General features: G+C 37.5%; 4 protein-coding genes across 5 annotated transcripts; 2 read left to right on the plus strand and 2 right to left on the minus strand.

The window, feature by feature from the left end:
• The first annotated feature begins 904 nt into the window (after positions 1 to 904).
• On the plus strand, positions 905 to 3,760 carry LOC9317858 (fluoride export protein 1). The gene is made up of 7 exons (XM_021028539.1): positions 905 to 1,159; positions 1,707 to 2,146; positions 2,244 to 2,327; positions 2,448 to 2,546; positions 2,629 to 2,821; positions 2,918 to 3,330; positions 3,415 to 3,760. The coding sequence occupies exons 2-7, from the start codon at positions 1,766 to 1,768 to the stop codon at positions 3,631 to 3,633; spliced, it is 1,389 nt and encodes a 462-aa protein (XP_020884198.1). The 5' UTR covers positions 905 to 1,159; positions 1,707 to 1,765; the 3' UTR covers positions 3,634 to 3,760.
• On the minus strand, positions 3,728 to 6,713 carry LOC9316017 (AP2-like ethylene-responsive transcription factor At2g41710). Of its 2 annotated transcripts, none has more exons than XM_021028540.1 (9): positions 6,333 to 6,713; positions 5,908 to 5,990; positions 5,761 to 5,769; positions 5,581 to 5,669; positions 5,364 to 5,437; positions 5,233 to 5,298; positions 4,826 to 4,887; positions 4,123 to 4,742; positions 3,728 to 4,027 (listed from the first exon to the last, which is right to left on the minus strand). In XM_021028540.1, exons 1-9 carry the CDS (start codon positions 6,566 to 6,568, stop codon positions 3,971 to 3,973), a joined length of 1,296 nt encoding a protein of 431 aa, XP_020884199.1. In that variant the 5' UTR covers positions 6,569 to 6,713; the 3' UTR covers positions 3,728 to 3,970. The 2 variants fall into 2 exon arrangements, with proteins under 2 accessions (XP_020884199.1, XP_020884200.1); XM_021028541.1 differs by having other exon boundaries at positions 5,233 to 5,283; positions 6,333 to 6,712.
• A 581-nt stretch (positions 6,714 to 7,294) lies between these two features.
• LOC9317859 (pentatricopeptide repeat-containing protein At2g41720) lies at positions 7,295 to 10,806 on the minus strand. The gene is made up of 10 exons (XM_002881747.2): positions 10,371 to 10,806; positions 10,114 to 10,286; positions 9,935 to 10,040; positions 8,749 to 9,858; positions 8,542 to 8,647; positions 8,248 to 8,452; positions 8,019 to 8,151; positions 7,805 to 7,909; positions 7,567 to 7,687; positions 7,295 to 7,458 (listed from the first exon to the last, which is right to left on the minus strand). The coding sequence occupies exons 1-10, from the start codon at positions 10,788 to 10,790 to the stop codon at positions 7,394 to 7,396; spliced, it is 2,544 nt and encodes an 847-aa protein (XP_002881793.2). The 5' UTR covers positions 10,791 to 10,806; the 3' UTR covers positions 7,295 to 7,393.
• A 215-nt stretch (positions 10,807 to 11,021) lies between these two features.
• LOC9317860 lies at positions 11,022 to 11,893 on the plus strand. Its single transcript, XM_002879904.2, has one exon. The coding sequence runs from the start codon at positions 11,345 to 11,347 to the stop codon at positions 11,699 to 11,701; it is 357 nt and encodes a 118-aa protein (XP_002879950.1). The 5' UTR covers positions 11,022 to 11,344; the 3' UTR covers positions 11,702 to 11,893.
• The last annotated feature ends 2,574 nt before the right edge of the window (positions 11,894 to 14,467 follow it).

Below are 14,467 nucleotides of genomic sequence, written 5' to 3' on the forward strand. Positions count from 1 at the left end.
TAGTAAGTAAGTATGTAGTAATCAAATATAATAAGCAGGTGTTGATGTTGACCCAAATATAAAGTATAAACCTTTGCGTCAATGCCAAGTAGGGGCGGTTCTCATGGGCTCCACATCAAAAGCCTGGCGTACGTGGAGCATCCTGACTCGTTTAGAGTTGCGTTTGGTTGACTCAGCTACGCCAATTATAGTACGAAAAAACGACGACGTTCCTAAGTTTGACGGCAAAATATCATAATTTTTAGGTAAACATGAAAAAGATGGGCATGTTGATATTGGGTGCCAAAGGTTGCCAATGAAAGCCGCCATTAGAATATTCCTTTTATTACCACTAGTCCTCAACTTGATCGTTATATTTTTTTCATGCATGAAGCACTAATCTAAAACATAGGTAAAGACTAAAAATAAGGGATAAAAATAAAATCTATTTCGAAACAAATTTTTGTGGGGGTCTGGTGATTGGTGCTTGGACTCAGTCTGGTGATTTTTTTTTGTTTGTTTGAAAAGACCAAACAACAACATCTCATTTGTTTTACAAATGTTTTGTAGACGTTATCACAACTTAAAAAAATAAAAATCGACCTTCATATTCAATTCTCAAAAATGCCGTTTTCTAACATTTTTCACTAATTTTTATTGAAAAATACAAAACATCATTATTTAATTTGCAAATGTTTTCAAAATATATGATCAACATCTAAATAAATGTTAAGATGGTTTTTGGGCTGTCGTTTCCAAGGATATATTTGTTATCCGCCGGATTTTAAACAAAAAAAAAAAAATCTGTTAGATATGAGAAGGGGGCTACTGGGCCGGCTCTTTGTGGCCCAGATTCAGAAATTATTTTTTTTGTGCGGTTTTCCCAACTAAACCAACTACTGTCTGTAACTGAACGTCAGAACGTGTGTTTCGATGAGACCTCCGATAAAAAAATTGGAAACGATAAACCTTTTCAAGTTTCAATCGTCTCTTCTGCTTCTTTGGCCGTCCATCTTCTTCAATCGAACATACTTCCCTTAATTTCCAATAAAACAGAGAAGAAATTAATTGGTTTTCGATTTTCTCCCGTTAGAATCTGATTGTTGTTAGCTCGATTTCTCCGCCGGTGACTTTTGGATCAAATTTGATTCTTCACGATTAAGACTGAATTCGCCATTAGGTAAAGCTCCTGAATTTTAAATGCACTCACTCAAGCACAAAACAGGTCCCAATCTATCAAAAGTATTCATTCGTCTTTGCCACCTGTACAACTTTCTAAGATTTTCGCTTTCTCTATTGGTAAACAAGTGATTGATTATTTTAGTCTACTCTTTTTTTCGTTTTCCACTTTTCCAAGTTGTTTAGTCTAAAAGGCAAAGCAAATTATTATCATTTGTTTTAGGGACAGTGGAGGACAAAATCTTGATTCATGAGGACATTCATTTTCTGTTTCTGTTGAAAGTAATTAATTAAAGTCATAATCTATCATGAATATGTCAACTTTTGTGAATTTGTTGTCTTAGTATAAAAAAAAGCTATGGTTTTGAAGATTACAGCTAAACTTTGCAAACAGTATCTTCAATAATCATTACGAATTCTCGAATGTTTTCCTCGTAACTTCATTTAGTGTTTACTTGCCATCTTGTTCGGTTATCTCTTGTCTCTTTTTGCACATTCCTTCATGTCTTTTTTCTTATGTATGTGGCTATGGCTTAAAATATGTGCAGGTGGAGCATCACTTTCATCATCATCTTTTAAGAAATACTGTGTTTTGGCAACAAAGCCTATGGATTCCGGTCAAAGCCGCGTAGAACAACCCTACTTAACCAAGTCTTTTAGTCGGGAGAGCAGTGTAGCCTCTTCTTTAAGCTTATCACGTAGTTTGCCTCACCTTATGGACAATGACGTCGATAGTGAGAGTGTCTCAGAGGCTGGGGATATTGGGGATCGCTCACTTCGGAGAAGGCATAGTGCTGGTCGAAGCACCCGTTTGTCTGCCGATGATTTGATGGAACAAGGGACTCATGATACTTCTCGTCAAGAACAAGATGTATTACATGATCTTCGAGCTTTCAACACAGCTTCTGTAAATAAACCTTTGCCTGAGGATATAACAGCATCTCCTTTACCGACCAAGTCACTCTTGTCACCTGAGATAAACAACCCGGTAGAGACCATCTCTAATTTCTTATAGTCACATTAAAGCTGTTAGTACTGGTTTCTAGTTCAATGTTTTGATCTATAATAGCCCGTGGTTCGCACAGGAAAAGGAGGAAGAGCGCGTGTTACCAAAGTCCTTGGAATACATATCATGCCTAATTCATTTGGCTGTTTTTGGGATTTTTGGGGTAAACTCCAGAGGCTCTACTCTTGGGATGTGCTTATTTTCCATGTTTCTGTCTGGCTCTCTGTTGTGCTTTGTTTTGGTTTAAATCATTGTAATCCCCTCGTTGTCTCCAAATAAACAGGCCATTACGAGATATTTGCTGCAGAAATTGTTTGGACCAACTGGTGCTCGAGTAACAAGTGATGGAAGCATCTTGTACCTTGATCTTCCCTCCAACATGGTAAAAGTCGCAATGCACTCATCTCAACCTTAATTATAAACCTATCTTTCTTAATATTAATTCTCCACATGATTCCTTATAGGTAGGATCATTCTTGATGGGTTGGTTTGGTGTCGTATTCAAAGCAGATATAGCAAGAGTTTCTGAATTTGTGGCAATAGGATTATCTACTGGTTATTTGGGGAGCCTGACAACATTCAGCGGTTGGAACCAGAAAATGCTGGATCTTAGTGCTGATGGTCAATGGGTATATGCCGTGCTTGGCTTTCTTTTAGGTAAAAACAAAAAATTTCCTTCCCAGAATCTCCAATCACATCCTAAATTGGATTAAACATACTTGCTTACCTTACAGCATAAACAACTTTTTACAGGATTGTTTCTCACGTCATACTCCATAATTCTGGGAGTGGAAACGGCCAAAGGGTTTAAATGGCTTCTTCATAGAAGAGCTTCTTCTGAGGAAAAACACTCTTGTCTTAAGGTTAACACCTTCCAGAGCCATATTGTGTCTATGACCCTGATGCTTCTGTTGCTTGTGGCTTTACTCACTGCGAGTTCCATTCTGCTTGTGAAAGAGTTTGACAAAGGAACAAGCGAGGCTCAACTATGGTTAGGTTGCTTAGTTGCAGCCCCTGGTGTCTGGCTCAGATGGTTCTTAGCCCGACTCAATGGACGTGGACTGGGAAAAGATAGACAAAACTTGAGGTGGGTCCCATTTGGCACCCTCATTGCAAATGTAGCTGCAGCTTGCGTTATGGCAGCATTGGCCACTGTAAAGAAATCGGTATAAACTCTCCCCTCCCTCTCTCTCTCTCTCTACCAAACAGAACACAGGAGATAACATTCTTTGTATAATTTTGGGAAACAGGTGAACACGAGAACATGTAACACGGTTGCTTCGAGCATACAGTTTGGTCTGTTGGGATGTCTGAGCACAGTTTCGACCTTCATGGCTGAGTTCAATGCGATGAGAGAAAGTGATTACCCATGGAGAGCCTATGCGTATGCATCTTTCACCATTGCGGTTTCTTTTGCGATTGGAACTGTTATATACTCAGTCCCTGTCTGGGTAGTAGGGTTCAATTAGTTGTATCAAAACTAGATAAGTCTTGTGTAGATGATGTAAAGATACATATTTGTAACATTTGGTAAAGATGATCAAAATATACGTTGTGCAGAAGTATTAAGAGCAAACTTTTATACTATAATGATAACTTTTTCTGTTTTACACACATTATGATGATTCTATATTCCACACTGAAAAAAAAAACACAACCACTAACAAAACCTGTACATTCCTGCTTCAGACCATTGTCACACTTCTCCCAACTTCCTCTCCATAAAGAGACAAAAACAGATGGCAAGTCGACAAATTCATCTCACCAAAGGAGAATCTGACATACATAAAGTCTAAAGGGAACGGCTCATTTCTCTTGTGGAATGTAGCTGTACGTGGAACAGCTGGTCTCTGTCTTTGTCACCTGCAGAAGAAAGAGAGACAAAAAAAATGACATAAGAAAGATGTGTTGTAGTAAACCTCTGAAGTCTGTGGTTCCATAGATAAATAACTACGAACCTCTGAAGTATGAGAGGATCCTGAAGGAAGAAATGGTGTCCAGAGAATAGGGTCTGCAAGAGGATCCAATGTATTGAAGTTGGTGAGCAATGGAGCAGTTAAGAGAGAGGTGAGCGGGTACATGCTTTTCTGAAGAGACAACACAGCAGCACCGCCTAAAGCAACTCCATGACTCACAACTGGTTTCTCTATTGCCTTGCCGTGATTCTTCTCCATATTGATGATGTTACGATTTGCATTCTCATCGTTATCATTATTGCAGCTTTCTTGGATCTTCAGCACTTTCTCCTCTAGGCTCTTGAAGGCAGGCGACTGAGACAAGATGCTTAAAGCAGAAGAGCTTGATGGTGATGATATTTCTTTTTCTTTTCTCTGAGTTCCACGAAGGACGCCAAGGTTTGGCGCCTTGTATGGTTCTGTTGCCTGGGATGTGTGTTCCAGTGTTTTAAGCTCAGTACCAGCATCTTCGACATTTGCATCCTCTGATGCTTTTGATGAAGATTCTGGTTGACGGGTCTTGTTGACTCCCCACCACTTTATGTATCCTGTTAGATCAATCTTTCTTTCCAGACAAAAGCTACCTAGAAAGTCACCTTCTGTTCCTCGATCATCACCTGCCCCTGTTAATAATGACAATGAGTGTTGAATAGTCTGATGGAAGCACACATTTTTTTCCATTAGGTCGATATTGTTAGCAACTCACCGTAATGAATGTTACTGAAGTATTCAGGTCCAGGCATACGACTGGCTGATGCGTCCCATCGGCTGGTCGGGAATTGCAGAATAGATGGAAAGACAGCAGAAATGCATATCAGGATGTTAATTGTGAGAAAGAAAGTTAAAAAGACAAAACGAAAGAGGGCTACAGCCAAAACAGTGAAGATAGCTTTATCATATTCCTGTAATTAAGAGTAGCATACAGACTTTTTATATAAAATCAACTAGTGATAGTCCACCATGTATCAATTAATTAAACTGTGATGTTCCACGATGTGTCACTAAAGAATTTTCCTTATAGGCATTCACACAAAATTAATCACTTTGGATTCCATAGTTATTCAAACAAAACAGAGAAATGGGAACATAAGCCAATTGTTGGTCCAATTTTACCTTTGAAGTCCCCGATATTTTGCTATTCCCCTTGAGAAACCGCTGCTTTTTCTGCCAAAGGGATATCTAAAGAGTATCAGCAATAAATGGTTCTTAAGAGAAAAATATGTTACTTTTAAATACATACGCACCTACGTAGAGACGCAAGGTATTCTTCCCTTGAGAGATTTTGCATTTCCTCTAAATCCCTGGTATAGTCAGTCACCTACGAGAATGGAATAGGTAAATGCATGTAGCCATCTTTCTTCCACTTATGCATATAAATTGATCAGTACTATTATTAAGGAATCCCTATGGTTGAAGAGTATAAACCTCAACTTATAAAGCATACTACCGTAGCAATCTCACCGGAAAATTTATAAGTGTCCCAGGGCCCCAATATTTTAAGGCAGCAAGGTCGTAAGCTCTAGCAGCAGCCTCTTCATCATCATATGCTCCTATCAAGTAAGAGTTGGGTTCTTCAGTCAAAGATGATCCAATTTGATATACAAAAACATAATCAACAACTATATAAAACTTTCAGCTTACCTAGATAAACTGGTGAGGCGAAATTTCCGTCAACCATGAAAATATAAAGAAAACAGAAAAGATCAGCTTTGATACTCCAAACAAGAGAAAACTCATTGCAAATGACAAAAGTGATTTTATCAGATGCGGAGAGAAAAAAAGAGAAACCTTGTTTTCCCTTCTTGTTCTGGTTTTGGTTCCAGGTACTCTTATCCCACAGGTGAGCTTCATAACGACCTGTCCATCTATGTCTGTACTCAACACAAATATAACAAACAAAACGCATCAACATCTCCAACTGCTATGGGACAAAACTGCAGGCGGATGCTAAAAAAACCTACTCATTTCTCTAGTCTATGCCTAGCAACTATAAAATCTGATATTAGGTGAATCAAATTAGTGTTTCTCAGAACAATTAACCGATTCCAGATAACTCAGCTCGACAGAAGATCTCTAACCAAAGGGCATATCCACCTATTTAAACATTCCATACTCTGATACAAGATTCCGCAACTCCCAATTCACAATCAAACCTATACTCTAATCTCCTCCGCATCACAAACCGACAATCCCGATTTAAAAAGTCACAGTACCTGGTGACTCCGCGGTATATGGAACTCCTTTTCCCAGCAGTACACGGCGGCATTTTACTAATACGCTCTTTAGCTGTACAACCTCTCTCCTTCTTCGCCTTCTTAAAACCTCTATACAACAACATCTGATCACTCGCCGCCACTGTCTCTGAGCTCTCTCCTCCTCCTCCTCCTCCTCCGCCGCTACATCCTGCTTCTGTCTTAGGTCCTTGATCCGACGACGATACCGACGCCATGATCGGAACCTTCTCCCCCAACCAAACCCTAGACGCACTATGGCTAAGCAAAACCGAGCTTGATACAGTAGAGGCAAAGAGAGAGAGAAAGAGAGTGAGAGCTGAGAAAATTCAACTTTGACTCTTTCTTTTTCACCGAATACAATGATGAGATTTTTGAGTCTTTTCTAATCTTAACAACGGCAAAATAAAATTACGGAGTTAAATTTACCATTACGTCCCAATTTTGTTTACCCTTTTTAACGAAGCGAAAGATAACAACTGCAACGGCTATGTACGAAGACGAGGGTGTTTTCGTCATTTAGCTGAATAGGTTTTTATGCTGACGTGTACTAATTATGTCCACGTGTACGTGATCTGTTTCTAGGTTCTGACATTTTAATGTGGAGTGTTTCCCAACTCTCGCCTCGTTCCAAGGAATATTCTTCCTATGGTACACTCACGATGTTGTTTTTTGTTTATCAAACTTAGCTTAATTGTTTTCTGAATATTTAAATTCGGAATTTTTTTCTTATCATTTGATTCTTCATATTAGTTTTATGATTTTTTAATCATATATATAACATTTATGCAAAATTTATTAATATGTTGGTGTGTAAAAAAGGCAAATATATACACAAATATTAAAAATATGATATGTATATGAAGTCATATATATAATATAGCTACTTCAAAAATGTAACTCAAGCCACCAATCAGCATTTATTTTCAATACTCCAAAACCCAAATGATTTCTTTCTTACTTAATATTATTTGATAGAGGGGAATTACAAGTTACAAACATCATATACATTATCACTGGGCCAAAAATACATACAGTGGAAACTACAACAATGTGCCTTGGTGTCTAAAAGTTGGACTCAGATCTTCTCCAATGTTTCTCAGTGAATCTGTGGGACAACCAACAAAAAATGAAATGCGAGACACCAAACAAAACTTTTGCTGAATCGAAAATCATGTGACAGAATAATCTCTTTTGTATTCCTCTCTCATCTCACTCAATTTTTGGCGTATTAGAGGCTCGAATTCGATCCCTGCACTTCTTTCACCAAAGGAGATAATGTCACGATACATTTGGTTCGAGGGTTGAATACCAGCATCACTCATCCATTCTAAAACCTGTAAAACATTGACACCAGGTCAAATTTTATTTCTGAACCGCAAGAACTTGCTTGGTATAGATCATTGTTGTTAATTGAAAATCATTTTGCCGGAGACAAAGCAAAAAAGTATTACCTCAATGTATTTTCTCCAGTTTCCAACAGCTAAAAGATGTTCCAACAATATGGCGTAAGTCTTGAAGTTGATTTCAACACCAGAGGCTATAATCTTATAGAACAGCTGCATGTAAAACATGGTTTGGTTAAAATTCTTGTTTCATTTCTGTAAACAACTTGGCAGAAAAGAAAGAGACTGCGTAATTAGCAGATAAACTAAAAGTTTGTTGCACCTTCATCATTGCTTCAACTTTACCACTCTTCCCGAAAAGATACAGCATCTGATTAGTTAACCCGATAGAAAGCGATGGTAGATACGGATCCATCATTTGGATGAGGTCGATTGCTCTTTTCCACTCCTGCAAGCTGCAATGTTGAAAGAAGAAGGATGATATATTGCTCTTTCTATATTTCGAGCAAGTAATTCACTGTAATGTTTTACATAGACATACAAGAACTTACGTGTTACAAGCGGAAAAAATCTCAAAGAAAACCGCACCAGTGAAGGGGACTTCTTTTTCCCGCATTAAATCCATCAGGACAAAGACATTTGACGGTTGACCTCCCTTGTTGAAAGCTCTCATCAAAGCTGAACAAGCAATCGAATCTGGCTCTATTCCATTTGCTTCCATTTCCAGGAAGAGTTCACAAGCCTTTCCCCACTTTTCTGGCAACACAAAATCATTCCAAGCGAATTCAGATCCACTGAAAACATTTTGTTACGATCTTTAACAGCCTTGTACTCATGGTATTTACCTGAAGCATTGTAAGCATGGAGCATTGAAGTGTATGCAATCACATCAGGTTTGCACCCAGCCATTTTCATCTGGTTGAATATGGATTCCGCTTCTGTAACTTGACCCTGGAAAATTATCACAAAGAAAGTGACAGTCACACCATACGAAAATCAGAATTCTATCAAATACACACGTCTTCTTCTGAGCTCAAACTCTAAGCACTTGCCTGTTTGCTGTAAGCACATAGAACAGAAGAGTACACCTCCTTTGTCAATGGAATACTGAGATCTTCCATCTCCTTCAAGTAACTAATTGCTTCAGGGTATTTTGACATCCTACATGAACCACTTATAAGGATAGTGAAAGTAACAGAATCAGCTTTGACTTTCTTTTTTCTCATAGTTTGATACAATGCAATGGCCTTCTCAAGTTCTGCAGCATTTATATAGCTTCCAATGGCTGAGTTATAGGCTGCCGTATTGAGATTGATACCCCTCGACTGTGCTGCGGAAAGTACAGTTTCAACATTCACCTTTTTCTTAGACCTACTACAAGCAGCCAAAAGAGTGCATACTGAAACCACATTTGGCTTAGTGCCGTCTTGTTCCATCTGCCGGAAGATTTCCACAGCTTCAGCTAGAAACCCATTAGACCCATAAGCATCAATCAGTGCATTGTAAGTAACAACGTTAGGCTTTCTCCTTTCCTTCCTCATCATGAGAAATACCTCCTTTGCCTTTCCAGGTTGACGTGATCTCCCATAAGAATTGAGCAAGCTTGTATAAGAGACCACATCTGGGACAATACCATTCCGCTTTATATCTCCAAAAACTGAGAGAGCATTTTCACTCATTCCATGAACAGCATAGGCGCCCATTAAGGCATTATAGGAAACGATATTAGGTTTCAGACCTTCTGCAAGCATTGCTTCAAACACAGCTCTGCAGTTTTCTATCTCTCCCCTGACAGAGTATAAATGCATGATGCTAGTAAATGTCACAACATCAGGTCGACATTCAGCTCTCTTGTCCCTCATGGAATTGAAAACATCAAGGGCTTGGCTACTTTGACCAAGCTTTGACAGGCAATATATAATGATATTGAAAGTTGTAGTATCGGGACGAACTTTAGCTCCCTTCATGAGCTCAAAATAAGATAGCGCCTTTGAATACTGACGACCACTCTTGTATGCTGACAACACAATGTTGTGAGTGACCAAATCCGGTCCAACTCCGTTATCTGTCATTTTCTTGCATACTTCCAGAGCCTGTCTCCAGTTTCCACTAGAACCACAAGCATTGATCAGATTATTGTAGGTTGAACGACTAGGAGCAATCTGCAAAGCCAGAAAAGGGTCAAAAAACCGTATAAGAGGTGAAAGATCTTTACATGAGTTAAGCAAAGTTACACACAGCTGCACGTAACATGTCATCCATAAGATTCATAGCCCAGCGCCACTGACCAGCTCGACCATGGGCATTGATAAGAGCATCATACGTCTCAGCATCCGGTTTGCAGCTACATAGCCATAGCATAAAACGTTCTCAATCAATTGATATCCAAGAAACTGTAAAAATAACTTCACACATACCTCCATTTCTGCATTTCAAAGAAGAGACCACGAGCTTGATCAACCCAATTATGCCTAGCATGAAGCCTAATCATCATATTGTATATATCATTCCTTGCACAGTAATTCTTCTGACTCTTCATCCACTTGAAAACATTCACACAAAGCTCGATGCACCCTCTTCTACTAAGCTCCTGCGAAGTTCCAAAATTCAAACTCCACTAAGTTCAATTTCAACACAACATTAGTGAATAATACCAATCAAAATCGAGACATACCCTGATAAGAACCGGAAAATTCTTTCTAGCAAACCGGCCAACCCAGGAATTGAGAACACCATCAACTTCTTCCCAACGATTGAGAGCCATAAGCCGGTCCACCACCTCCGACACACTCCAATCCTTCTGAAACCGGTCGTTCTCAACCCGAATTCGGTAACGTCTCGGAATATCAGCTTTCCTGAGCCCGCCGACGCGGATCGAGACCTCATGCTCACCACGGTCGTAGTTCACAGAGACAGACTTCTTCTCCTGAAATGCCTCGGAGGTCTTCGTGGCTCCTGGCTTATCGGCGCGGGAAGATTCCGGCGGAGTGACGAGCTTGAAATTGGTAACGGTAGCCATTAAAGCAAAACGTTCAAGGACTTCGGTGGATAAAGAGATAACATTACTCTCGCGGCTACGGATCTTAAAGCCCATCCTCGATATTTTTCGGCCCATCTTTGTTTATCGATACTAAGGTCACTTTCTTAGGATAAAATAGTGATAAAATTTAGGCCCAGATTGATAACTATTGATTAAACATGAGTTTAATATAGGGTTAGGAAAACATTACTAGTAACTAAGATACTATAAACTAAAAAAACTTTGAAAATTTCAGGGTAGAAATTTTATGTATTAGATAGAGTATAAAATTTTAGAATTTCAGGTTTACTGTTCCGTTTTTAGAATTTACTTGAATCATATAAAGCTATATAACATTTTACATATAATTCTTAAAAGTCGACAAAATTAGGAAGAGCAAACGACAATGTTTTCAATGTCTGAACAGATTTTTCTTTCAATCATTAGATAATGCCGACAAAAACAAAAGGCTAGCAAAGAATATAGGAGTATTATTTTCTTGGTGGACAAGCATGTTTGACTATTCTCATTTTCTTGTTCCCCAAACATATTTGGTAAGCTCCACAAATATATAAACAAGACATTAGTAATTCAACAATTCATCAAGTCTCAAATCAAAATAAGCAAACATGAAGAGTGAAGGTCGTCACCAAGGCATCGTAAGAACAGGAATGATTCATCCGCGGGGGTTTAATCCGCGAACCACTAACCGGCTCGATTCACCACCAGCTTTTGGAGATTTTACCAAAGCGCCATCAAAGACTACCAACCATTCAAATATCACCAAAGAAAGTGAGCGGTCCAAGTACAGTAATTGTCATGTGTTGCCGGCTATCAAGTCGGGCCACAAATCTAATGGTCGCCGTAAGCTACAACCGACAAGTTGGTGGAGTGAGGATAAGCTAGATCGGCTCATTGGGTCAGACTCGTCCTCTGCTAAAGATATTTTGGATACATTATGTGGTGAAGATGATGATGAACATTAATTTTCATCATGATTTAAATCATCTCATTTGAGATGTATGAAGATTATTGTTTTTTATTTTATGTCGTGGATCCGCTAGAAGCATCTCTAACATGTCTTCGTCTGCTGCTTTAACTTGTGTGCTAAGGGTTGAATATTAATCTTATGTAATTTTCTAGCTCTTGATATAATTCAGATCCGAAGCTTAGACCAAGAATGGAAGCTTAGACCAACAATGAAAATATAAATTACATTAGTCGTCAATTCTCCTAAAAACAAACAATTGTTAAAACGTAAAAAAAGGTAATCAATTTTTAACAATGATTAAACCTTAGCATAGAGAACATTTACTAAATAAGATGTTATGAGTAAAACAGATAGTTTGTGATGAATAAAAGCAACTAGTATTAGAAATTTTTAAAAATATACCCATTATCACCAAACGTCTCATAATCAGTGGCGGACCTAAGTTTATAGCGGGGGTGCAATTGACACAGGTTAAATTTAAAAAACTTTCTTTAGCTATTATAGAAAATGAATATTTAGCATATGTGTTTGTGTTTGACCCATTTAATAGTGAGGTTTGTAACGATGACACCTATTCCATGATGTTTTTAATTTAAACCTTATTTCATTTTTAAATAATTTTAGTTTACAGTTTTTTTTTTCCTACAAATAACTTTTTAATACGTTTCTTTTTTATTGAAGTATCAATTGATTTTGTATTATTATTTGTTATCTTTACCTGTTGTAGAGTTTAAACAGATTAATATTCATCAAATATAAAAACTATTATATTTGTGTAGAGAATTGAGATTTTTGTAAAAGTTTGCACCAAATAATTTCATTAAACCTGTTTATATATATGCAAAAGTGTGATATAGTAATTAATAAATAGTTTAACTTATAGATGTGATTTTAAGTATTTGTATATTTTTATTATGCGATATTAAGCATGTTCTGACTTTTTTTTTTTAAGATTGTTAAATTATATTTCACAATGTATCATCAAAAATAAATAAAAAGTTAACATAGTATATATATATATATATATAATTTTTTAATTAATTAAATTATTTGACGCATGTAAAAAACATTTCTAGGTTCGCCACTGCTCATAATTCATAAAATAGTGAAGCATCTGATTGTACAAAATTAGTTCTTAAATAGTCACAACGATGGAAGATCACTAATCAGAGAATTTTGCTGCCCACAATCACAAATCTGTCTCGGGTAAAACAATCATTACAATCTATGATCATCATCATTACCAGAAACCTCATTGTGCTGTCAGAAAATATAAAGAATCAAACCCAAACCAACCCATGAGAGAAATATAAATGAGCCAAGTAAATAAAACTGAAGAAAAGAAACAAAAAATACATTCTTCAAACCAACAACAAATTGACTGACCCACATAAAATCATTAACACACGATTTGCCTTTCAAAGTTTTCTGAAATCAAAATCGAATCTGATCTGATCTCTCTCTAAATATTTCAAAGCTACATATATGCTAGAGCTAGAGCCTTATAATTGACCGGTGAGCCATGGAGTCATCAAAGCTACATGCGAGAGGAATAAAGATTATAAGCAAATATAATGTGGGGATGTATAGTACGTATAGTCAATTTTGAGGCAAATGATAGGGCAAGGGTTGCAGCTCACAACCTCCTCGCAGAGCTCTCCTCGGCGGATCTTCTTCAGGTGGATAACAATCTTAAGCAGATCCAGCTTTTGGTGAGGAATGAGCGAGAAAATCGATTAGGAATTGAGATTTAGTGGTTTTGTTCTTCTTCGATGGTTCTCTTGTTCTTCGTTATTTTGTTTTCAGATCTAATGTTCGGTTTGTTTGTGATTTTGGTTTTTTTTTTTATTGAAACGGTTTGACATCCAAATGGTGATTTGGTTAACCTATTTACATTCGTTAGTAGTCAAAATCTCCTCGAAAGAAACAATTACTTCAATACTATTTACCAATGATTATAAATCTTTGTGCTGTTAATAATGAGTAAAACACATCGTTTGGTTTGTGATAAATAAAAAATATACCCATTATCACCAAAATTGTTCCGAATAAAAACCTCTCATAATTCGTACAAATGCATAAAACAATGAAGCATCTGATTATACAAATAGACATGTTCTTAAATAGTCACAACAATGGAAGATCCAAATCAAATAGTCACAAATTAAATAGTCACAAAGATTTATAATCTTTGTGCTGTCAATAATGAGTAAAACACATCGTTTGGTTTAGGGCTGGGCATAATACCCGAACCCGAAGAACCGAACCGAACCCGACCCAAAAAACCCGGTCCGAATCCGAACCTGAAGTTTTAAAATACCCGAACGGGTTCTAAACTTCACAACCCGAAAACCCGAACCCGAACCCGACCCGAACTCGAACCCGAACAAGTACCCGAACATACCCAAATATAAGTACATAGTGATAATATATTAGTAATATTTATACTTGTAATAACCTAAGTGCCTAAATTATTCGGATGTTAAGATATTTCCGAGTGTTTTAACTACTTTTGGTTACATTCGGGTATAAAATACTTAGGTTTTATAGATTTTTTGAGTATTTTTCAATACTTTGCATAGAATCGGATACAAAATTTCTAATATTTGGATACTTCGGGTATACCCGAATCCGAACCCGAAATACCCGATCTGAATCCGACCCGAACCCGAAGTTTTAAAATACCCGAACGGGTTTTAGTTTTCTAAACCCAAAAAACCCGAACCCGAAAAACCTGACCCGAACCCGACCCGAATATCCG

This window comes from Arabidopsis lyrata, assembly GCF_000004255.2.
Source record: "Arabidopsis lyrata subsp. lyrata unplaced genomic scaffold ARALYscaffold_4, whole genome shotgun sequence".
In the NCBI taxonomy this organism is placed as follows: domain Eukaryota; kingdom Viridiplantae; phylum Streptophyta; class Magnoliopsida; order Brassicales; family Brassicaceae; genus Arabidopsis; species Arabidopsis lyrata.